Here is a 24639-nt window from a genome sequence, read left to right as displayed (position 1 = left end):
AGGCACATTCATATTAAACACAAAACTATAATTAGAATAAAAAAAAGCTTCTGCATTCTTCCTTCATTCTTAAGAAACTATTCTCATGACCACAATCTAAAGTAAAAAATCAATCAATAAAATGATTAAAAGGACAAAAATGAAGGAGACATGCTAAAAGAAGATTTCTGAAGACCAAAAAAGATTTCATTGCAGTATGTGTTTCTTTGTAGGTTGAACCAATATTAAAGAGAACTAGCAACATCACTTTGTACCTTGTGCCTCCATGTTATAACTGGTCCCTTGACAATCGATAGGCTAAATATTAGCACAGCACACAAAATGGCCGCCTCTACTGTTGTACAGTGCAATCCCTACTCACCAGTTTGACAAGAGCCTAACATTACTACTCTGTGCTGTTTGAGACTCTGTTCAACATCTCAATCTGTAGCTTCCTGCTCACCCCCGTTCCTCTCCCTAAATAGTGACACTGTCCCTATCACATGCAGCCCTGTCCTCACTTACACAATCACTGCACCCCAAAGATTAGCACATCCATCTCCTGAGACTCTGCTGCATAGAACATTTCAATGATCTGATTGGCTACAACTCCTGAAACTCTGCTGCATTGAACATTCCAATGATCTGATTGGCTACAACAGTTCTATTCTGAACCCACTTCAAAACTAGAGACGTGCGAGAAATGAAGATTGATAACAAAAAGGTGCTTTGATCCAAATTAAACGCACCTTGAAAAAAAAAATAGTAATGCAGTCATAAATATGTTCATGTACTTTGGCAAACTTTCAGAAGTTATCTGGAAAAACTGCTTTCTATACGCAGCTGGTATAGGGAAAAAGGACAGCAGCTCTTGCCTTTATTTACCATGAATTTGCATCTTCAACTGGGGACAGTAAGAGAGTTTCCTGGGAAAAAAAATGACTGATAGCCAGACTAACAGTAATCATAAAACAGGAAGCGAGCAACTATAAAGTCCACAAATCACTAAAATATATGACAATACACATGGATGCTGTTATAGTGAAGAAACACTAGCAAAGCTTAGGAAAAAAGCATTCCACGTGGTTAGGAATGACGGCTTCCCCTTTTTGCCTGCCCTAAGTGGCCGATATACAGTCAACGAGCTAGTGTCATTGCACTACAACTGCTAACTAAAAGACTCTGGTTTCTTAAAGGCTGACCAGATCCCAGAGCTAAATTAAGACCATACTTGCCAACTCTCCCGGAAAGCCTGGGAGACTCCCGAAATTCAGGTCAGTCTCCCGGGCTCCCACGAGAGCTGGCATTTCTTCCGCATCCCGGAATTCCCTTGTTAAAATTGCGCGATTCACAGAGAATCGCGTCATTTGACGAGATTATCGATGAATCGCGCTATTTTTGCCCTGCCCCTCCGTGAAAATGTCATTGCCGTTGCGGGGCCAAAATGATGCGCTTGGGTGCGCCCCAACCCCTCCCGCCCTCCAGTCACGCCCCTCTCCCGGAAACAAGTTTCCGAGAGTAGGTAAGTATGATTAAGACCCTATGGGGCCCTGGCATTATATTAGTTTAGGCCCCCTTCCTCCTCCTTTAATAAAAAACAAAAACAAAGAAACAGGTTAGGGTAATCCAGGTGCCTGTGTGCAAACTGGGCACTAGGTGGTTGCCTAAAGGATGATCGCAATGCCGGATCCATGCCCAATTGACAAGATATTGCCATTCGGCACTTGGGTTTAAGCTGGATGTCATCTGGCACAAATGGTGCAGCGGGACAACGGTCCTACACCCAGTGTGACGTAATCATCAGATTGCATTTTCTGACAGTCCCAATCATCATCTACATGTTCCTGATCAGATCGTCAGTCTTTACTTTGCCCATACATGCTGCAATTTGAAGCAAATCCGGTGTAAAATGGGCACCGTGGCTTCCACAATCGTAGAGTATATGAGGGCTTTATGCTTTGTCCAATGAACCAATTTATCTGTGTCCTGTGCCATAAAATAAAGCTGAGCTATAATATATCTGACAGAAAATAAAAAATATTTGCATACCTATTTGAGAATGATCCACGATGTTCTCTGAAATAGGAGCAGTGTGTATTATAATGTTAATTTTTCTTTCATTTCCCACAGAGAAAAGTAGAAATGTTGTCCATTTAGATGGCAGGGTCAGCTTGTTCCACAGAACTGCGTACGCCAGTAGGAACAGCTCAGTTCCCATGTGCTCTCCAAGTGGGAAAGGCCAAAATACAGATGAAAGAAAACACCTCATAAAACCTTGTGCCTGGGGAAGGGCTAGGGATACGGCTGGTTAAACACACGTGAAGAAACTCACATGAGAGAGCGCCTTTCAAGTCAGCTGTCATTGTTTGTTCTGTCACTTCACAGATGAAGCTCTGTGGCAGCTCCTGCGTTAACCCTCTCGGAGAAGAATACTGCATTAATTGTTTACTTGAAATTGTGAGCGGAAGGGCATAAAAATTAGATGCACCAGCAGAACGGATTATGGGGTCTATTTAACAAGTGGCGAAGAGTCAAATCCAGAAAGCAGAAAATCTCCGCAGAGGAGGGGGTCAATGCCGGGCTCCCAGGGCAGCCTCGGCTTACTAAATTTCAGCAGTGCTTCTTTATGCCATTTACAGTGGTACGTATTGATGGCTGGCGTGCAGGGGTCATAAAGAGACTCCTAAGCGTCAATCACTTCATTGTATATGTGTGTGCACACAATAATGTGTATACACTTGTTTTGCTTCTTCTTTTCTTCTCCCTCCTCCCCACATTTTCTTCCCATTCCTTTGGGTTTTTTTTCCTCCATCCTTTTCTTATCAACCCAGTTTTCTTGCATCCCGCTCATTTCGGACTGATGTGTCTCGGTTTTAACAAGGCGGTCACAAAGGAAATGCATTTCCCTGTGATATTCCGCGTTATAACTCCGGAGCGGTCGTGAAGTCATTCCGCTGCATTGTAACAGCCCTGATTGTTTGTCACAGCCCATAGAGGTGCAGAGGAAACTCCATGATGTTAGTGTACTGGAGAACCCGGAATAGAGTGAGCCGGACACTGCTGTGATGTCTGGACGCTCATCACTAGGAATTCAATCCCCCCATAGTTTTTGTTTCTGGAAACTTTACATTCTTTGCGGTAGATTTATTTGTTTTGATACATTTTTATATTCCTAGAAGTAGTGGTATAACTACATTATAGGGATTAGATGGAAAGGACCATTTAACTGTTATAGTGATTTAAACACCTAAACATATGGCATGGATGACATTTATAGGCTAATAAAACTTAAAGGGATTGTCCACGTTTGACCAAATCCTTCTCAATAACCCAGCAAAGAAAAGTTGGATCTAATTCAACTTGGTTACACGTGTATGTGGCCAAACTGATCGATGATCCTTGATCCTGTTATGAAGGTCGAACAATCATCATCGTCATCATCATCATCATCATTTATTTATATAGCGCCACTGATTCCACAGCGCTGTACAGAGAACTCATTCACATCAGTCACTGCACCATTGGAGCTTACAGTCTAAATTCCCTAACACACACACTCACACACAGACAGACAGAGAGGGAGAGACTAGGGTCAATTTTGATAGCCGCCAATTAACCTACCAGTATGTTTTTGGAGTGTGGGAGGAAACCGGAGCACCCGGAGGAAACCCACGCAAACACAGGGAGAACATACAAACTCCTCACAGATAAGGCCATGGTTACAATAGGATGACCTGTGTATAGCCACCATAACTCTTTTTGTACCTCTACTGTAACACATTCAGAGTGAATGTATAGCCTTTGTGTAAGGTATGCAGTCTATACATTCTTGCATTACAGCACAGAGTGTTCTAGATACATGTGATAACATTCTAAAGTCTCTATTCAAATCTCTTCTTTGATGACAGAATAGTGAAGACCGGTGTTTTCTCAGCAGTCGGGAACGGAGCTCTGCACCTGTAGGGAACAATGTGACATTTTTCAGCAACCACACATGTGGTCCCAAAGGGGCAGATTACAACAGAAAACCTTGTAACTAGGTTCCATGTTCCAGGCACCAGATAAGCATATGATTGGCAGGACATGTTGGTTACTGGGTGAGATGATGTGTGGATGCACAGTGCTTGGTCTTCAATGTCTAGAAAGACTAGGAAGAGATCAGAGTGCGGTTGGGTAGTGGAAGCGATGAACTGGTGACCTGAGGAGGGTACAGACAGACTGTGTCCTGCACAACAAGGAGCTCTCTCTCCTAAATAAATACATGCTTCAATAAACACTTTTTGCCTGTCACTCAGACATAACTAAACGTCTAAGGGGCACATTTACCAACAACCGCAAAAAATGAAAAAGAGTTTTTAATCCTTATCGCATTGATAAGGATTGAACTATTTCTCATATTTATGAAAAAAACCAACACAGGAACAGCTGTTACGAAAAACGGCTGTTCCTGTGAAATGTATCACTTACCTAACACTTTCTTTTCTCTTGCGGTCCTTCAGTGATGTTCTTTGGCTTCTTTGTAATCGTTGTGCGCATGCGCCGACCGCATAGTGCACGCATGTGCACAGAGCAGCATATTGTAAAACAAAGAAAGACAAATTAGCATGTGACAGGGTGGGATCACATGATCCCTCCACACATGCGCTGAGCAGAGCTGCCTTCAGTGAAATTTTCAATTATGTAAAGGTTTGCCAGCTTCAGCAAGCGTACATTAACATGCTAACAAAACAATAATGTTTTTTTTTTTATCAAACTTTAGTAAATAGCGATACTGAGCAGTGCCCATACACTGTTATGGGGACTGTTCAGTAAAACAAAGAGATATGCAAAGCAGCAGATATCTATGATATCTGCTGCGATGCAGGGATAGTAAATAAGAATTTTGCGGTTAATTGTTTTCGGGGATTGAACACACTTTTTAGTTTCAGAAATAGGCCCCTAAGTCACATCACTAGATCCTAGTCAACTAATATTGGCTCAGCACACAGAATGGTTGTCACCAATGTAAGTGCACTTTAAGTTGAACTGTATAGTGCTAGGTCCTAAAATTGATTCACTGTGCCACATGAGCTACATGGCAACAGTTATTTGCTGCAACACTCATAAAAACAGAAAGCTATAACAGACTTCAATGAAGATGATGCAGAATGACCACTAATGATCCCTGATCCTGCCATGAGGGTGCCCCGCCAGTACATTTTAGGAAATTTATTTTAAGATAAAATTCTGCCATAAATTGTTCATCATCATCATCAGTCATTGATATAGCCGCATTGGAGCTTACACTCTAAATTCCAGAACATACGCACAAGGGCCAATTTTGATAGCAGACAATTAACCTACCAGTATGTTTTTTGGAGTGTGGGAAGGAAACAAGAGCACCTGGAGAAAACCCACGCAAACACAGGGAAAACATACAAACTCCACACAGATAAGGCCATGATTGGGAATTGAACTCATGACCCCAGTGTTGTAAGGCAGAAGTGCTAACCACTAGGTCACTGTGCTGCCCTGTGCAGCTGCGGATTAAATCTACGGTCAGCTTCATTCCACATACTTTCTTTCATGCCTGATCACCCGCTGGAACAGTCACAATTCATCACATGGCACTATTGAATTTAAATTTTCTTAAAAACACATGAAATGTTGTTGCATTTAAATAAGCAGTGGGACAATCTTTAGAAGTTTTTGCAATGTATTCTTATAATGCAGAGGTGATGTTATAAATATATTCCAAAAGTTACTTACCATTCAGCACCGTTGTTGTGTTTTCTAATGCATGGCAAGCAGCAAAAAGAAACCCTATAACATAAAAGAAAAGATCTACATTAGCACAAAAAATATAAACCATACTTGTAATGGGCCATACACACATTTTCAGTGAAGGGTAAACATTGTTATAGTGGAGGCATAGAATCTGTAGGTGCAATGTTCAGCCAATCAATTCATTAGGAACTAGTGACATCACTGTCAAGAGCTCCAAACATAACATTTTTTTTTACAATGAGATAGTCAAGAAAAGATAGATGATGTCCCAAAGAAACAACACAGTGATCTGCAGAGTTCACTGCGTGGAACTCCAAGAACATTGCAAGGGAGCAAGAGATTGGAGGACAGTGAGAGTCGCCAGGTGCCTCATGGCTCAGTGATGTCATCAGTTTAAAGTGAATTAATATAGGCTGAATTCGCACCAATATTGGGTCAGCCCACAAAATTGCCATCTTTACCAAATATGAACTATATACATATAAGCAAATAAATTGTGAATGGAATTTGTATAAAAGAATATGTTGTGCAGATAAACCATATTTACATATTTACCATATCTATGTAATAAACTGGTATTGTGCTGTTAGAGTAATGCACTCTGTGGTTTAATGCAGATTGCTGCCTTTAGGTGAGTGGATGATGCTACCCACAAGACTTCCAATTCATATAACAAACTAAGGGCTAGATTTACTAAGCAGCGGGTTTAAAAAAGTGGATATGTTGCCTATAGCAACCAATCAGATTCTAGTTATCATTTCTTTAGTACATTCTACACAATGACAGCTAGAATCTAAATGGTTGCTATAGGCAACATCTCCACTTTTTCAAACCCACAGTTTAGAAAATATACCCCTAAGTGTTAGAGACTAAATGTGAGTGAGAAGTAATAATCCCAGTCTCTGCACTATAAGCTGTACAGTCATGTCAGATAAATATGATAGGTGTTACTTATTACCCTGGCAGTCCCTGCTCTGCTCTACTCAGTATGTGCATAGGAGCGGAGCATGCATGGAACTGATAGACCAGTTTGAACTTTAAGTTCCAGCGCTATAACAAAAATAAAAGCTTAAAAAAACCTAAGCAGAACTTTTAAACAGAAATATAGCAGTAGATGAAATATATATAGTAAGTTATTTATACTGTCCACCCCACTTAAGGGGAAACATTCAAATATATTTCTTGGAGAGAGCTCAAACTGCTGCCGTTTTAATGTCTGGGTGTCTCAGATCAGAACAATAAAATAGGAAATTTCGAGTCCAAAAGTGCGACACTTGAGAGGTATGTGTAACGTCTAGAAGCAGTGTCTCTGTAAATCTCAAATATAGTCAGACATGGCCTTATATCCCAAATGGTAGTTAATTACATATACTGTGTATGCGAAAATTGACTCATCAGATATTTATCATTGAAACAGTCATTTCTAACAGTGAAGACAAAGGCATTGGGTAAAAGATTTGGCACTATGCAGCTCTCCAAAAAGCTGAATGTATGAATTTTGGTTCATATAGAGGTGTGTTAGACACAACCATCTTTTGTTGTCTGTGCCTTCCTGATTCCCATGGACCTTCTCATATCATGACACTTCCCAGTTATAAGCAGCCCTATCCTTACGTATATAATCACACTGGTGGACAGGTCAGTGACAACCACAATGATTCTCATATCTTGTACCGGTCTATAGTGCTGTGAACATTCCGATGATCTGATTGGCTACTGGGTGTTCTATCACCATCCAATTCAAAAGGGGAAACGAAGGAGATGAAGGATACAAACTAAGAGGTGATTTGAGACGAGTATCAAACACCTTAAAAACCAGGGATGTCATTAGAGATAAGCATTAACAGGGTTACTTTTGGGTTTAACAATGAGCCCCCAAACGATAGTCAGGTACCCACACAGTACAACGGTTGGTCAATTTGGCTGAACTGACCAAACTAACCAGCCATATTTGTACAGTGTGTGTCTACCATAAACATAACATAGTCACATTTTCCTATTATTTGATTATTATGTATTGTACACACAACTTGAGGTTTAGGTCCACTTCAATAACCATATCATTAAAATATACCTTATCCACAAAAGTAAATCAAATAATGTCTATTCACATTTATGCTAATCTGTTAGCAGAGCAAAAAGCAAGAAAACGTTTAGAAGTCCCCCTTTGTAATATTATAGTTACTGCTATCTTAGCGCGGAAAGTCAGGTAAGGACAATACAAACTTCCTATTTTAATGTTCTGATCTGAGACACCCATACATTAAAACGGCAGCAGTTTGATCTCTCTCCAAGAAATATATTTGAATGTTTCCCCTTAAGGTGAGGAAAATTCCCAGCTAGGAACTTAATCCAATTTGTAACGCTGATTTAACCCTTTGACCCTGTCACAGTTGACAGCCATTGAGTTGAACGTTACACCAGTATCACGGGAAAGTAAAATTTATACTAAATATATCTATAAGTGATATTTTAGGCACCAAAATATAAACTCAGCTATCACAAGAATAACACTGTCATATTTGTAAGGATTTAGAGAGTTCAAGGTTTAAAAGCCTCAACTAAAATGTAACATGTTCCTCAAAAGTACTGTTGAGGAAACCGAAGTGTTGCGGTCGGGCAACAGGTGCTATATATTTGGAAACAGAGCGCCTGTTTGCATTGCATAAAATCCGCAAATTTGTACTGCACATGCCCAGAAAACAAGCCGTACGCTAGTTTCACGTATCTTCCCTTGTGCTATCTTACCTGAATTCCGGGTAGGTCTCAGGACTTCCGGGAGAGCAGGCCATTCTCCCGCATCCTGCCCACTTCTTAGTGAAGTGGAGGATGGGAGCCTCAATGGCACGATTCATATGAATCGTGTCATTTTGGCTCCCCCCCCGCCGCAAAGTTACGTTTACGGGTCATTGTGTCGCGGGACAGGGTCAAAATGATGCAACTCTCCTAGCCCCACCCCATTCCGCCCTCCTACTTCACCCTGCTCCAGGATCTCCCGCAGGGCAACAATATAAAGCTGGTAAAGTATAGTGTATGTATTGTCTGATGTACACCTGAAGTAAACCTGCCATATATACTACAGGATCAGAGCTCAATGCATCCTGAAATTCCTGACTCAACATATGAGCTTAAACACACTATTTTTACAAGTGACTTTTTTAAGTGCAAATTACGCACATTATCTTAGTATCAGGTGCAGTGTCTCAAAGAGCAAAGAGAACACGCCAGAAGCGCAGGGTTTCCATCATTTTGAAATTAAAATCTGGGATACCTATGTGACCTAAAACCATACTTACCAACTTTCTATACCCCCTCTCCGGGATCTCACGGAGGGGAGGTGAAGGATAGAAGTGGATGGGGCGCCACAAATCGCAGGATTTTGGCTTCGTTCCCATGACACAATGCCTCAAAAGCACCATTTAGACATGGGGGTGAGGCCAAACTGAGGAGAATCACGTCATGGAGGCTGTCATCCCGCCCACTTCCTATGTGGGACAATTAAACAACAAAAATTCCCCGGCGCTAAATGTAAAGTACAGAGAGTCTGCTCTCCTTGGAGTCCAGGAGATCTACCTGGAATTCGGGAGGTGGGTAAGTATGCTTAAAGTATATGGGCAGCACGGTGGCGTAGTGGTTAGCACTTCTGCCTTATAGCATGAGTTCAATAGTTCATGCCTTATAGTTCATGAGTTCAATTCCCGATCATGGCCTTATCTGTGTGGAGTTTGTATGTTCTCCCTGTGTTTGCGTGGGTTTCCTCCCACTCTCCAAAAACATACTGGTAGGTTAATTGGCTGCTAACAAATTGACTCTAGTCTGTGTGTGTTAGGGGCAGGGACTGATGTGAGTGAGTTCTCTGTACAGCGCTGCGGTATTAATGGCGCTATATAAATAAATGGTGAAAATGATGAAAGTATGATCCATGGGTTTTGTCATTTACAGAACAACGAGGGCTCTACCAGGTTATATAGGAGCACTACATATGAAGAGGAGGATTGTAACTGCTGGCATTAGGGAGATGTAGACAATGAATCATTAAAGAGAATAACTTCTGTATTCTTTGTCATAATCATATTAGTGCAAAAATATGGGATATCATACATGGGCAACTTGCTGTCATATGTCTAAACTAGAGAAGCAGATTAGGAAAAGCCAGGGATATAGGACAGACCTGTAAACAACTGTTAATTTACCATATATCCAATTGTGTGTTTCATCTATTGCTCTGAGTTCAAATAAACCTAACTGAAAATCAACACGAAACACGACACTTTCATATAATGGAACAACGAGAGACATTTACAAATTCTGTAGTCTAAAGTAATGAAAAATACTGCAATTCTTATTTGTATTTGTTTTTATTTTACAAACTTTCATCCGCACATGATATAAATACACAGGAGACGGAGAGTTAGTCTAGTAAACCGTTTAATAGTTTTGCCAAATGTCTCTTTCAAAGTGAACATGTAGTTTAATGTGTTCATTTTTTTTTTTGGGATTCAGGTAAAACTAGCTCCACGCAGAGATCATTTTTCTTCTACCGTCTCCTTCAGCTAATTACACAGCCGCTATCAGCCAAACCAAACAAGAAGAGGAGAAAGGTTCTGATTTGCTTGTGCTATAAGTCACTGCTGGAGAAGTCACTCGGGGCCTCTACCTTTGAAGTACTGGTGCCTGACTTGTGCCAAGCTTCTGAGCAATGTGTCTTCCTGACAGGTATGTTTAGAGTGTCAGCTCTGCGCAGTAAGCCTTGTAACCTTCAGTTTATGAAGACGTGTCATCCAATGCTTAGGTTTTATTATTTAACTCTTTTCCTGGAAGGGAACGACCCACCTTTCTCAGCTAAGAGTCCGCTGAGTGAGCAGCTTTATAGGTTAATAATAAGTCATTAGTTGACTGTTAAAGGTAAGGTCACTTTTAACACATTAGTTGTCAGAAAGGTATCACGTTGCTCAGGTAAACAAGACAAACCTAAAGTATAATGTGGGAATATTTACTGGTTGTGCCTAATTGCATTTTGTTCAATACACATGTGTCAATAAAGTTTATCTCCCCGTCCGACAGCTTGCGGGATCATCTTACAGAGAAGACCACTTTCAACCTATTTATTCTAATCCAAATCAGTTTCCAAAGCAAAGGTTCCTTACTATTAAAACCTTGTATGACAGCAGCAATTAAGCTAAAAGGCAAAAAAATATAGGGCCCCAGTCATTAAGGAGAGAGCAGAGCATAAAAAAGGAGTAACTTTTGCACGTGGGCAAAACCATGTTACATTGGAGGGGGAGGTAATTTTAAAATGTGAGGGCAAATTTATAGTTGGGGTAGGGCATGTCCTAGATCAACTTTAAACTTCAGTGTAAAAATAAAGCAATCAAGTATTTGTGTGTTACATGAAAAAGCAGCCAGTATTTATCTTATGTGCAAAATAATAAACTAATTTGCACCCCTTGCATTGTAACATGGTATTGTCCAGGAGCAAACTTACTCCTTTGCTCTCCTTAATGACTTAGGCTCATAGTGTTTAGCTTCCAATTTTAGGGTACCACCTAGTGGGGGATTCTCCTTTGTCCTCATTTTTTACCCTTTCGTTCTCTCTCCTGTTTTCTTTCATGATCTCTCTTAACCTATATCATCATCATCATCATCATCTTCATCATTTATTTATATAGCGCCAGCAAATTTCGTAGCGCTTTAAAATTGGGAGCAAACATTTCTAAGACAATACTGGGTAATACATACAGACAGAGAGGTAAGAGGGCCCTGCTCGCAAGCTTACAATCATCAAGTAGAAGACCATTATGGCATCGACTGATCAGTATGACGATGGGGTATTCTGTGCCATGGGACGGACCTAGGCCATACTTGTCAACTTGGCACAGCAATTCATATCATTTTGGTCCCACCCTGCAGTGCAGTGCCACAATTGCGTCATGGTGCTGTGTGGCCAAAAACTGACGCTATTCGCAGCAAATATTGTTATTGTGGCCCCCGTCCTGCCGACTGCACAAGGAAGTGGGCAGTATGCACAAGGATGGCTTGGTCTACTGGGAATCTGAGAGAACTACACAAAATTCTGGAGTCACCCAGACAGTCCAGGAAAGTAGGCCAGTATGGCCTAGGCATTCTCTTGTCTCAGATGGCATCCTTCTCAAATAACTAAAACCTATAGTGTACACTATAAAGACAAATACATTTACTCACTACTAGTTATACCAACAAGGAAGATATCACTCATTTAGACTTGATCCAATACTATCCTTACGATATCCAGGTAAATATTATTCCCAGGCAAGGAGATATTCCCTTTGAATTCCACACCAGACATGTAAAAGGTGAGTGACAGCTGAAACTAGCTTATAATTTGCATATATAAAATCCTGTCTGCCCAACGAGCTTGACGGATAACATTCCGGAGACTCAATTCAGATTCCTTCAAAGGTAGCAATTATTTGACAATTGTCACGTGCAGATCAACACAATTATGTGTGAGATCATAACTGCAGTTTAAAATAAAGCTGCAGATGTAACAGGAAAAAGGAAAGAATCAGCCACACACACTTTAAGAATAAATGCCTTCTTGTAAAATCAGCTAGATGATGCCAAGATAGAGACTGGTAGCAAATCGAGGAATGTTAATGGTCGAGGTCACTCTACCTCGGAATAGTTTCTAATTAAACTGGTGTATCTGTTCCGTTCCCTATCCCTAATATATTTTAAAGCAAACATGCAAAAGAATTGTTCCCCATAGCAACCACCCAGATACTAACCATCATTGTTCTAGTGATGTTTAGAAAGCAACAGCGTGGATACTACGGGTTAGGCGTTAGAGCCCCTTGTTTTCCTGTGCTCCAGTTTTTAGAAATGTCTCATCCATTTGGGCATCCTATGGGTGTGGCTGCCTTAGCGCAGGTACCCACTGGCGCTATGTTTGCATGTAAGAACCCAAGTTCAAACCCCAGTGAAATCACATCTCAACTGCTAAATGGTTGTAAACCAGTGTTTTTACTCACCTTCAGGAGTTGGCGATCGTGCCATTGGCCTCAATGTGTTTAACTGGTGTTAAATGCATTGGATGGAGCATGACACAATCGGATAACGGCAAGGCAAGTAAAAGCGCTCTTGGGTATGCTGACAGTAGACTCCATGGGCTCCATTGTCAAACCCATTTGCATGCATTGTACTAGTACTAAAAATTACAATAAACACATGTAACATAATACCAATGTGTATGGGTATGGGTAAACCTGAGTGAGTGTTTTTTACCATGCATTAATTCTACTGGCTAACACGGTACCACACACACACACACACACGCATGCATGCACACATGTACAGACACGCACACATGTACACACACGCACACATGTACAGACACGCACACACTAGAGTCTATGGTCCATTATAGTCTGAAGTCAATTAGCTTACTAGTATGTTTATGGACTGTGGGATGAACATACAAACTACATACAGATATTGTCCTGGTCGGAACTGAACCCATTCTCCCAGCACTGTGAGGCAGCAATGCTAGCCACTGTGCCACCCAATCTAAAGAATAATCAAATTCAAATTACTCACCCTTACTTACAAAGCCCTCAATAACACTACCCCTGCTTACATCTCAAATCTTATATCAAAATAATCTCCTTCCCGCCCTCTTAGATCTACCTTTGTCCTGCGCCTTATCTCGTCTCTGGTAACCACCTCTTACTCCAGCCTACAAGACTTCTCCCGTGCTGCTCCCCACTTATGGAATTCCCTACCACGCTCAATGAGACTTTCCCACAGCCTTCAAATCTTTAGACACTATTTGAAAACTCATCTCTTTTTTAGAAGTGACCTTATTCACACTAATGCACCCTCACAACTGTCCCAATCTTGGCTCGGAGTCACACTCACTCCTCTTGTTTCAGCTGTGCCCTCTTCCACTTAGTATATAAGCTCTCTAATGAGCAGGGTCCTTCATACCCTTTGTTTTCATGTCTGCGTTTTATTTTGTCTACTGTGTATGTCACTGATTTATGTATCTAGTTTCCCCTACTGTACGTCGCTGTGGAGCACTGTGGCGCCTTACAAATCTACTATAATAATATGAGAACTGTAGTGTTCCGAAGTCCACTGAGACAGCATCAGTAACGTGCTTACATGCATCCATTCAGCAGCAAAGTTTCTCTGGAAATTATTTTGAAATGTTGGCAACTATGTTTTTTTCCCCATTTAAACAGTAACTCATTTATGATTGGCTCCCTCATATAAATCACTGAGGCTGGTGCACAGTGTCAGATCTTCTGCCGTCTCCAAAATAGCCACACGCTGAGTGCAGGGTCTGTGGTAACAACCCAAGCACCGCAGGCTGGAAGAAAACTGATGCATGGCACTTAGCAAATCCACCAGCACAAAGGTCAAATTCAACCACGGCTTCTCTGTAAGCACCGTGCCTGGACATTAACCCGCTGAGTAGTAACCTCTATGTCTGGCCAGGCTGACCTTTCATCAGTTGCTCCTCACTAAAGAGGTTACTTTGTACAGCAGCGCTGATGACTGCTCCACATTATGAGTTATTCTGGATGTGCTGTAAGGTGTGGAATGGTAGACAGGTCACGCCCACCCGTGGTGACTCACCTCCTCCTGCTCTCATTCCCAAAGAGGGGAGTTGTCACTGATCATTGTCTCCCCTGCCGCCTCCCAGCCACGTGCAGCAAACTGTGTTACTATCAAAGGAATGTAGAGTGATAGGTGAGATATTCTCATCCAGCAGTCCTTAATAAACAGTGAGCCAAAATTGTATCTATAGCATACTTGCCAACTCTCCCGGAATGCCCGGGAGACTCCCGAAATTCAGGTAGGTCCCAGGAGAGCAGGCAAGTATCCCGCATACTGCAACTTGCTCGTCAAAATTTGCATCGAATCGCATAATTTTGGCCATGCCCCAGCATCAAAAATGACATTTTGTTGCGGGAGGCGGGCCAAAAAGACGCAATTAACTGCAACCCGCCCCTCCCGCCCTCCAACCACGCCCCCTGCCTGGGATCTCCCGGAATTAACTTTTCAAAGGTTGGCAGGTATGATCTATAGTATATACACAGTGGTGGAAGTGGGCTGACATTCGGTAGTACTGCTTTGGTTGTAAAACTATCAAATTCCACACCGCCACTTCTAAATTTCCATACCGCTGTTTCGAATACAGTACATTCATTTTAATGTCCCAAATAAAGTAAAGTAGTTGTAGTAAACTATTGCCACAAATAACGTCAGCAGCCTAAATCAGTGATAGGCAACCTGATACACTTCAGGGGCCACACTGGCGGCACTCTAAGCTACAAAAGGGCCACACATTACCCTTATTATGAGTAATAAGATACAACAATACATTTAATCAAGAAAGAGACACCTGTCTGTAATGACAGATGAGGAGGCATTTTAAACTAGTGTTACAAGCTATAACAAAGACATCCGACAATAAAACAGGACGGAGCTGGGGGCCGTAAGTAAATGCTCATAGGGCAGCCTGGTGCCCATCACTGGTCTGAACAATAGGGACTTAAATATAAGTATAAATATAAGTATAATTATAAGTATAAGTGCTGCTGGAAGGCTTTGAGAACAGGATTTGAATGGTCTGCTAAAAAGAAAAAGTTTTGTACATACTATTCATAGATTTTATTTTTCAACACTCGTGTGTACAGAGTCTCAAAATCTACTAAGCCATCTATATAATGTCATTTTTTATTTTACAGTTTTCAGTTACTTAAATTTAATATACATGACATTATCATTAGTTCCCTATAACTTGGGAGAGGTTGTCCCTTACTTGCATGTTATCTGACACTCCACACATTATAGGCTCCTGAGTCTGTCTCATAAATACCTGCCTTCTGCCTGCCTACGTCACAGATTTGATTCAAGCCTTTAACACTCAAAAAGATTCTCTCATAAACTTTACAGCAGTCATCCTGTTTGTGTAACCCTTTATGTGCTTCAGACTTTCTAAGCAGATCTGGGAAATGTTAAACTTGTGATCTATTTCTAAGCTTCCAGCTACTTCGTTTATAATGTGTATTTGTCTGGAGTCATACCCCCTATAGACTGAAGGGGCTATGGGGCCAGATTATCAAAGAGCGATCTTTATTTCGCCCTCCATATATATATTAACATACCGATGACGATAAGCCTTCTAACGATAAGTATCGCTGTCTCATTCTCTTCCATGGAGGACACTTTTTTTACCAAGTATCTCAGGCAGGGCAGGGGCTGGCACTGTGGAGAATTGTGCGTGAGCAATGAAACCGCTTTGGGAAACAAATTATTTGTTCATTAAATATGTATTTGCAGTCCGGGTTTGCTTAAAATGAAAAGGGCTCTCGCCCAGTCCTCTAGAAAATAATAATTATTTAATTATTTTCTGGCAATGGGTAACATGTCTTTTATCCATACCACTAATTTTGTTTTCTTTGTAAGCTTTTATTTAATTTTGTCTTTGTAATAGCAGTGTAACCGAAAGCTTCAACCCATCCCTTTGGATAGTTTTACTGTGGTACCCGAGGATCTCTCAGCTGACAGGATGATAATATAAATATAAATTGCAGTGAATCTCTTCAATGAACGGTGGGTGATAAAATAAATATGACAGTCATGTGATAATCGCAAGCTTGGCGGAGGGCGGCCATTCCCAGCATGCAGTAGGCACAACCAGGCCACTATCTTACAGAGCAGGGCAGACACAAGATTGTATTTGGCAGAGTAAAGACTAGTGACATAAGAAGGGGTGACGAGGGTGTATATTTAGGGACGTTCCTTGCTGTGTGGAGGGGCGCACCAGGTCAGAGCTGGCGGAATGAAAGTCTGCGGCCATATATGTATAGTATCACACAGCTGTATATAGTGGTACACAGCAGGATATGGTGTCACGGCTTTTGGTGATAAAAGATATGAATGAGTGAATTAACTTTGGCAATAAATGCTTAGTTATGGTTCAGGCGTCAGGTGGAAGATTGCTTGTCCAATTTATGTAGAATTGTTACACTTTTAGTATGTGGGTGGATTCTAAATGCAGCTCCGCATGGTGGAGTTTTCATTATAATAACCTTTTATCTCTTCCACCCTGATTGCTCAGCTAGGACAGAACACTGGATATAACCCAAGAGTTGGAACACAATATATACAGAGTGACAGATGTACACTTAGGGGTATATTATTTACTAAACTGCGGGTTTGAAAAAGTGGAGATGTTTTCTATAGCAACCAATCAGATTCTAGCTGTCATTTTGTAGAATGCACTAAATAAATGACAGCTAGAATCTGATTGGTTGCTATAGGCAACATCTCCACTTTTTCAAACCCGCAGTTTAGTAAATCTAGCCCTTAGAGTATCTAATTCATTAATTGCTATCTTTTAACAGCAGACAACCTTTAATATACTTGAAAAAAGAAAATGCCATTTTCTGAGAACACTGTAGCCGCACTTGTACATATGGGGCCTGATTTATCCGGATGTAGGGCCGTTTCCGTAGCATATCTTGGGTGAATTAGCACCGCGCATGACCAGAAAACAAAGTTCCGCGAATAAACACAATTACACAGCAGCCATATAAGCATCTGACACTTATGACAAGTGAGACTCTTAGGATGAACGCACTTAAAGGGCGACAGGGTTTGTAATAAGCTTAACACTTACCTTAAGGGGTTAACATAGGGTGGGGACCGACCAATGGTTGCTTCCGTGGGAGGGACCTTGATTGAATATAGCAGGCTGCACTTCCTGCTCTGCCTCACTTTGCAGCATGAGATCCCACCCACCCACTCCTCAAGTAGTATTTTTGTGTTGACGTAGGGGTAGGTAGGCACTGCGTTCAGCGGCTGATTAGTGGGCGCACAGGTAGTTGTCGTAGGTCACTGCCCCCCTTTGAGGCACCAGTAACTCGTTTTGGTCCTTTGGTGAGGAGGGTCCCTGTCCGGCTTGGTGAGGGAGGGCAGCGGGAGTTTGAAAGGGGCACTCACTCTGACGCCAACTCAGCGCATGTTATGTAGGGATTTGTTCCCCGTGGTTTGCGGACTTACGGCGGTTTGCGCCAGTCCCCAAAGTGATCTAGTGTGATCAGCTTGAGAGCTGTTCCGTAGTGCTCTTTCTCCGCCACCATAGGTTTAGTTTAATATAAATCCTTATAATAAAAGTTCTGCCATTTCTTAATAACTTATTTCATGTCTCCGTGTGTTTATTTGCATGCAAAGGTTTATATTTTAAGGTTGATGTGAAGTTTATGGGAACATACACGGTGAGCCCTTTATGACTCCTTATGACTTGAGAGGCGGAACGGCGGAATAAAGGGGCAGACTAGCGTAGGTCATGTACAGTAAGGACTGTTCACACAGATACAAAGGCGGTGTAAGTAAGTACGCTTGTTTTTAGACGTATCTTTTGTACCTGCGATAGGGCAGGTGAATATGAAGGATGATAGTGATGACGGACACGGCATAGTCTGTGATTACTACCTTTTACAAATGCGTCTCAGTAGCTAGCACAGACAACTGTAGGCACTGAATATATATTTATTTAGTCAATTTTAAAATAATAGATAACAATAATAAGGGGCCTGATTCATTAAGGATCTTAACTTAAGAAACTTCTTATTTCAGTCTATTGGACAAAACATGTTACAATGCAAGGGGTGCAAATTAGTATTCTGTTTTGCACATAAGTTAAATACTGACTGTTTTTTCATGTAGCACAGAAATACTTGACAGCTTATTTGTACACTGAAAGTTAAAGTTGATATTTGTGTGCTACATGAAAAAACAGTCAGTATTTAACTTATGTGCAAAACAGAATACTAATATGCACCCCTTGCATTGTAACATGGTTTTGTCCAGGAGACTGAAATAAGAAGTTTCTTAAGTTAAAATCCTTAATGAATCAGGCCCAATATTATTAATAATAATAATAATAATAATAATAATAATAATAATAATAATAATAATAATTCTCAAATATATAGATTATATTGGAAACAAAGTATAATTTGTTCTTAATTTATTTTGTAATTATATTGTTACCAGGTGTTATTTTAGTTATGATTCTATAAAAGTTATGCGCTTTCTAATGTGAATTAATTGTAAACATGCAGATGTAGTAAACATAGTGCAAATGCTCCCAAAGAATACTTCAGCCTGTAGATGTGTGTTTACGCTTGTGGAAAGTAGACACTGTTTATACGGAGCAATTTCAACCCCTGATTCAAATCGTAACGTATCTTAAAAAGCGCTTGGATTTGAATACGAGCAGAACTACGCTAAAGTTAAGTACTCTTTATAAACACTGAGATTACTACCTATTTGCATTGTGAATCTTTCCCAGCATCGTTCAATGTACGATACAGATGTCCTAAATATGATTATGACATCACTTATTGTTCTTCATTGAATACATCATTCCGTATGCAAACAAGAACAGATTAAAAAAAAAGAAGAAGTTAAGTGATACATAGAAATTCTTCAAAACCTGTTGCATTCCCTGTCTGAAAGAGTTATTCTCATACACTACACTGCATTTCCTAAAGGAATTGATAGATGGTGAAATTAGGATCCGTTGTGACTCACAATACAACAAATAAGGGGAAGCTGTGGTTAGTTTCAAGAATCAGCCGCATTCACTCGAAACATTGTCCAGACTCAAACACTCTGAGTGGGTTTGGGCTGCAATTCAACAAGTTGGGGGGGAATTGGTGGTTGGATAAAACTTTGGTTCACACTTACGCTTGCTGTCATGCACAATCATTACCAGGACCATATAAATAAATGGGGAAATGTATATTAGTAGAATTGCCAGTGGCCAAGCAGTAAACTTTCCTGTAATGGAACCAGAAAATGGAAGGCTCTAAGTTTTGGAACAGCTTTAAGTGGTCCCTTGTGCTTCAAAACATAGAGGATGTGGGCACTATTGTGATCTTTGTCCTGGGCACAAAAATGCCTTAAATCTTCTCTGATCTTTACTAGTAATAACCACAAGGGATTCTTGGCACACAACTATCAACTTATGGACCATGGCCTGTTGAAAATCACTGAAGATCTAACGACACTGAAGCCCATTAAGTATAAAAGTCAAATTTAACTTCAGTGGCTCACCAAAGACAAAGTGAAGCAATGCACTTCGATACATAAATACTTTTATACTTGTAAAATTCCTGCTGCTTCCACTTCTAGACCAAGCTCACTGATTTAAGCACTCCAGGTAGCTTTAAATAATTTATTACCACAACTATGCACTGGGTTAATCTGTGCCTCTGGCAGCTGCAGAAGGGCAGGGGTTAATCTGTGCTCTGTCCTGAATGATGGCTGGATTTAATATCATCAAATTAAAAAACAAACAAGAGAGAAACAGCCACACCTCTGGTGTCATCCATTCTCTGAGTCACAGGTAGATGGGACCGAGGAATAATAGGTGTAATAATTCTCAGTGCAGAAGATCAGTGGGCTGATACAGCCAGTTACAGTACAGAAAAAGGGAACTTTATATAATGTACTAATGGTCTGAGTGGTACGACGGACATTGGGTTATGTAGACTTAGGGTGTGAAGTGCATCCTATGACAATATACACATACGTTTATCTAGACTCATCTGGGAAGTACAAAAAAAACCATCACTAACTTTATAATCATTTAAAAACAAATTATTGGATTTTCAGGTGGAGTTTCATTATTCATTTAAAGTAGGCGCTCGATAGGACAGGTAGTAAAATAAGCTGTCATTACAAGCTATTACACTAGCAATTATTGACAAGTAATATGGAAGTAGCTATTATTAAAGCAAGTCCCTATCCTTTCCTACCGCTATTACTCCTATTAAATGGATATATTTGTCTCCTATAATATTATCCCTGTGCAAGAAATCAGAATCTGCTCAATTTACATGTGTTGCTTGTCATCAAGCCATCTTTAGGGGTTTATTTAAGTGAAAAGTCTCTTTTAGCTTTTTGTTATTTATCAAAGGGTTAACATTGGAGAAATCATAGATTTCCTCCATCATTAACCTAATTACCGGGGCCTACCAATAGGCCCATAGAGCTAACGATTTTTGTAGCAAAGTAATGTCATCTCAGAAGGGCTTTACTGATTAACCTCTCTCTGGTGTCGCTGGATCCCTGACGGGGAAAACTATACGTGCACAGCTCTTTCTCCATTCGCCGGCAGGGTTAGGCTGCTGGTGAAGAGAGAAAAAAAACCGATGTTTAGGATGGGGTTAACACCCCACAGCAGCCTCGGCGGAGTAATGTGCAGCAGTGCTTCGCTGCGTACCACTCTGATTTGCAGCAGTACATATTGAGAGCTACCATGTCGGGGTCATATACAGACCCCTTAATATATAGAAGCAGTTAGTGGAGGTATAAACTATAAGTATTGAGGAGAGAAGTTAGGACAGAATCACCTGTACAGTATGTGTTACTGCGGCCGGGTGGAGTTATGGGGGGGGCTATTTGGAGCATTTTGGATGGAGTAACAGGAGGTTGTTTTAGGACCAGGGTGGGTTGGAAATGGTCATATATAGAGGACATACAAACTTAGTAAAACCATGTTTTTTTGGGCAGCACAGTGGCTGAGCAGTTAGCGCTTCTGCCTCACTGCCGTGGGGTCATGAGTTCTATTCCCAACTATGGCCTTATCCATGCGGAGTTTGTATGTTCTCCCGGTGTTTGCGTGGGTTTTCTCCGGGAGCTCTCGTTTCCTCCTCCAATCCAAAAACATACTAGTAGGTTAATTGGCTGCTATCAAATTGACCCTAGTGTCTGTGTATGTATGTTAGTGAATTTAGACTGTAAGCTCCAATGGGGCAGGGACTGATGTGAGTGAGTTCTCTGTACAGCGCTGTGGAATTGGTGGTGCTATATAAATAAATGGTGATGATGCTTTACACTTGGATTACCACTTTTAAAATAGTGACATTGTACTACCAGTGCCATCAATTTAAACACAGAACTTTCCTTGCACATTGTACTTTGTAAATGGAATGATGTATTGTAGTAAAATATTGTGTATATTAGATAATTCTATATATATATATATATATATAAATATTAGCCATGACAATAAGTAAATGTAAACAAAAAGTTTCATCCACTTTAAAAAAATATATTTTTAGAACGCTGTGGGAAACCAAAGACCCTTAGAAGGTGGTCTAACTACAACGCTCAGCATGCCCTGGGAGTCACAGTAACAAGAACAGTACCTTTCCCTGATCTACTGATGTGCTTGTAACTCGAACAGAATGATCTATATAGATTATAAACTCTTTGTCTGTCTTGTTTTATTGCCGTGTTTGTCCCCAATTGTAAGGCTCTATAGCGTAGGCTGGCGCTATATAAATAAATGTTAATAATAATTTATTTCGTTTTTGGTTGATGATGTTGGGACAAATCAGGGACTCTAAATCTACCTGCAGTTTCCTGTTTCAGCAGAAATGTCAGTCCAGAGGCTAAGACAACACTGAGTCATGTGAGAAACCCTTCCAGGTATGTGATAAGGCGGCTTATTCCAGGGAGAGACAGGGAAGGATGTGATGTAGGGATGTTGAAGGGTGGGACCCTTAGTTAAATATGAGGAACTGATATGTATATGATAAATGATAGATAAGATAAATGTACTTATAGGACCCAGTTGTAGGGAGGAATCCAGAATTACTGGGACAGATATAGACCTTTACTGATAGCACAAGAACAAGGATCAAGAGGTTTTACAGCAGGTAGGGGAAAGGTGGAATCCTATTTTATAGTATAGCTAACACATTGTCATCCAGCCTATAGTGTCTCTTCTCCATGTAACAATCCACCCATCATATGGCCTTACCAGAGGTATACAGCCGGGATTCCTAACAGAAAGAGAAATTACCATACATTGGGTGACAGCAGTAAATCCTAATACTTCTAGGTTTTCATTACTCCTGTCTGCTATCTATGCATCATACCAAATGTGCTACACATCTACTACACAGTACTGCATTCCTTACTATACAGCGCAGGTAGGCACCTGTTGTTCTCCAGCTGCTGAGGAACTATAAGTTCCAGAATGTCTCTTATAGATAAGTTACTTCATATCATAGAACAGAGGTAAGCAACCTGTGGCTAAATGCTGCAGGGCATGCTGGGACTTGTAGTTTTAAAAAAGCAGGTGAGGTAAGGCTGCCTACAAGTCACATAAAGTACAGCAGAGGGCATCGTATAGAAAAGTAATGAGTCCATATATAACTGATTACATCACTGCCTCAAGATTATAACATTGTTTAGAGGATTACCATATTATAAACGTTACTCATGTAGTTTAATCCTTCAATAGACCAACTAGTTGTCTGAGTACTATATTTCTCATAATCATACCAGCAATGGACCTGTATGACTGGGACATCAATGGGATAAGGTTCATACACAACACCTGTACCAAGGTCCATAACTGTAACTGATCTGCTACTGACAGAGTCACTGTTTTCAACCAATCACTGTAATTTTACAAAACTAGTGATATAATCAAAACAGGCACATTCTGGACACCTTCCAATGAATTTTGAGAATCCTGACTGTTCATTAACTCCATGTCACCAGAAAAAAGATAACCAAGCCTTATTTAAACAATATCAAAATTCCAAGCTCTATTCTACCTACTGTATATATGAATCAGGAGGATGTCAGTTTTTACTGATCTGTATTTATCGTTTGCGGACACCTAGAAAGTTAATGTGATTTTTTTTTATTATTATTACTGACTAAAAGTACAGGTACTGATAGCAACAGTGATCTCTAACCCGAGCTATTCCATACACAATCTCTTTAGTGACAATCTTAATACAGACATTTTAGCAGGAATAGAATGTGGGTGTAAGTGTGACCTGACATACCTAAGATGAGCAGCATGATGTAGCCAGCGGATGACAGCAGCATTCTCCTGGCTGCTTCTCGGTAGCTGGCGGCAGAGGCGGCTGCGGGCAGGTCCCTGGCTGTGGTGACTGGGTGACCCCTTTTAGAGTTACCGATGTGACTCTCCAGGCAGAAAATTGGCTCACTGACTTTGTTCCCAAGAGACAGCCAATTCAGTCACTGGCTTGTATCTCCACCGGCCAACCAGTCCAAAACATGTGGATTATGGCACACACACACACACACAGCTAATAAATATATTATTACACCATCGCTGGGAAAATAGATATCCTGTGAATGGCTCTCACACGTCTTTATCCACTGTTCATTGAGGGATTGTTACAATGTAAACTGTGTGGTTTCCATTCTGATATGAGAGGTGTAATCTGCCAGGTGCTTTATATCCAATGCTTGTACAGACCCGTCCTGGAACAATTCCGGAACAGCCGGGGAGAGATCTAAAGTGTCACAGCAAAAACACTGCAGACAGTGCAGTTCCCTGCACAGAATTAAAGTGTCCCGTCTATATTCCTGGTAAGCCCAGCAGTCTGTAAGACACCCCTGTATGTATCCTGCTTATAGGGGGACGGGCTAAGGCTTGGTGCTGTCTCTTCTGGTCCCTGGAGGTCTTCTTGCTAAAACTTTCCTGTGCTTGGATCTGGTGATCCGGAGCCAGGTCTGCGGCTGTCCTCTGCCGGGGCTGAGAGCTTTAGGTGAGTATCATGAGGCTGCTCACAGCTTACAGTTCTCCTGATCCTCCCACTTCCAGCTACAGCCTCCTGATCTGCATGTCAGTGACTTATGTGATTGTGTCAGATCTCTGCTCACCATAGAGGCAGCATTGTTGGGCTTCTGAAGTGTGGACTGTACTACAGATACTTATGCCACAACTATGTATATAATATACATCAATTCATCTATACACACTACTTACACTGCACACAGAGAGACCCACAACCTGTGATAGATAGATAGATAGATAGATAGATAGATAGATAGATA

General features: G+C 40.9%; 1 protein-coding gene across 1 annotated transcript in view; it reads right to left on the bottom strand.

The window, feature by feature from the left end:
- TGFA (transforming growth factor alpha) overlaps positions 1–24370 on the bottom strand; it is a 43279-nt gene extending 18909 nt beyond the window's left edge. Inside the window, exons 1-2 of the mRNA XM_075207419.1 lie at positions 23619–24370; positions 5728–5781 (exon numbers count right to left, since the gene is read on the bottom strand). Coding sequence (XP_075063520.1) covers positions 5728–5781; positions 23619–23661 — 97 coding nt within the window. The 5' untranslated portion in view covers positions 23662–24370. The remainder of the gene's footprint in view (positions 1–5727; positions 5782–23618) is intronic.
- Between the last annotated feature and the right edge of the window lie 269 nt (positions 24371–24639).

The sequence above is a fragment of the Mixophyes fleayi genome, chromosome 4, assembly GCF_038048845.1.
Source record: "Mixophyes fleayi isolate aMixFle1 chromosome 4, aMixFle1.hap1, whole genome shotgun sequence".
Taxonomy (NCBI): domain Eukaryota; kingdom Metazoa; phylum Chordata; class Amphibia; order Anura; family Limnodynastidae; genus Mixophyes; species Mixophyes fleayi.
The sequence above is the reverse complement of the archived record's forward strand: the minus strand, read 5'-3'. Positions and strand labels throughout refer to the sequence as shown.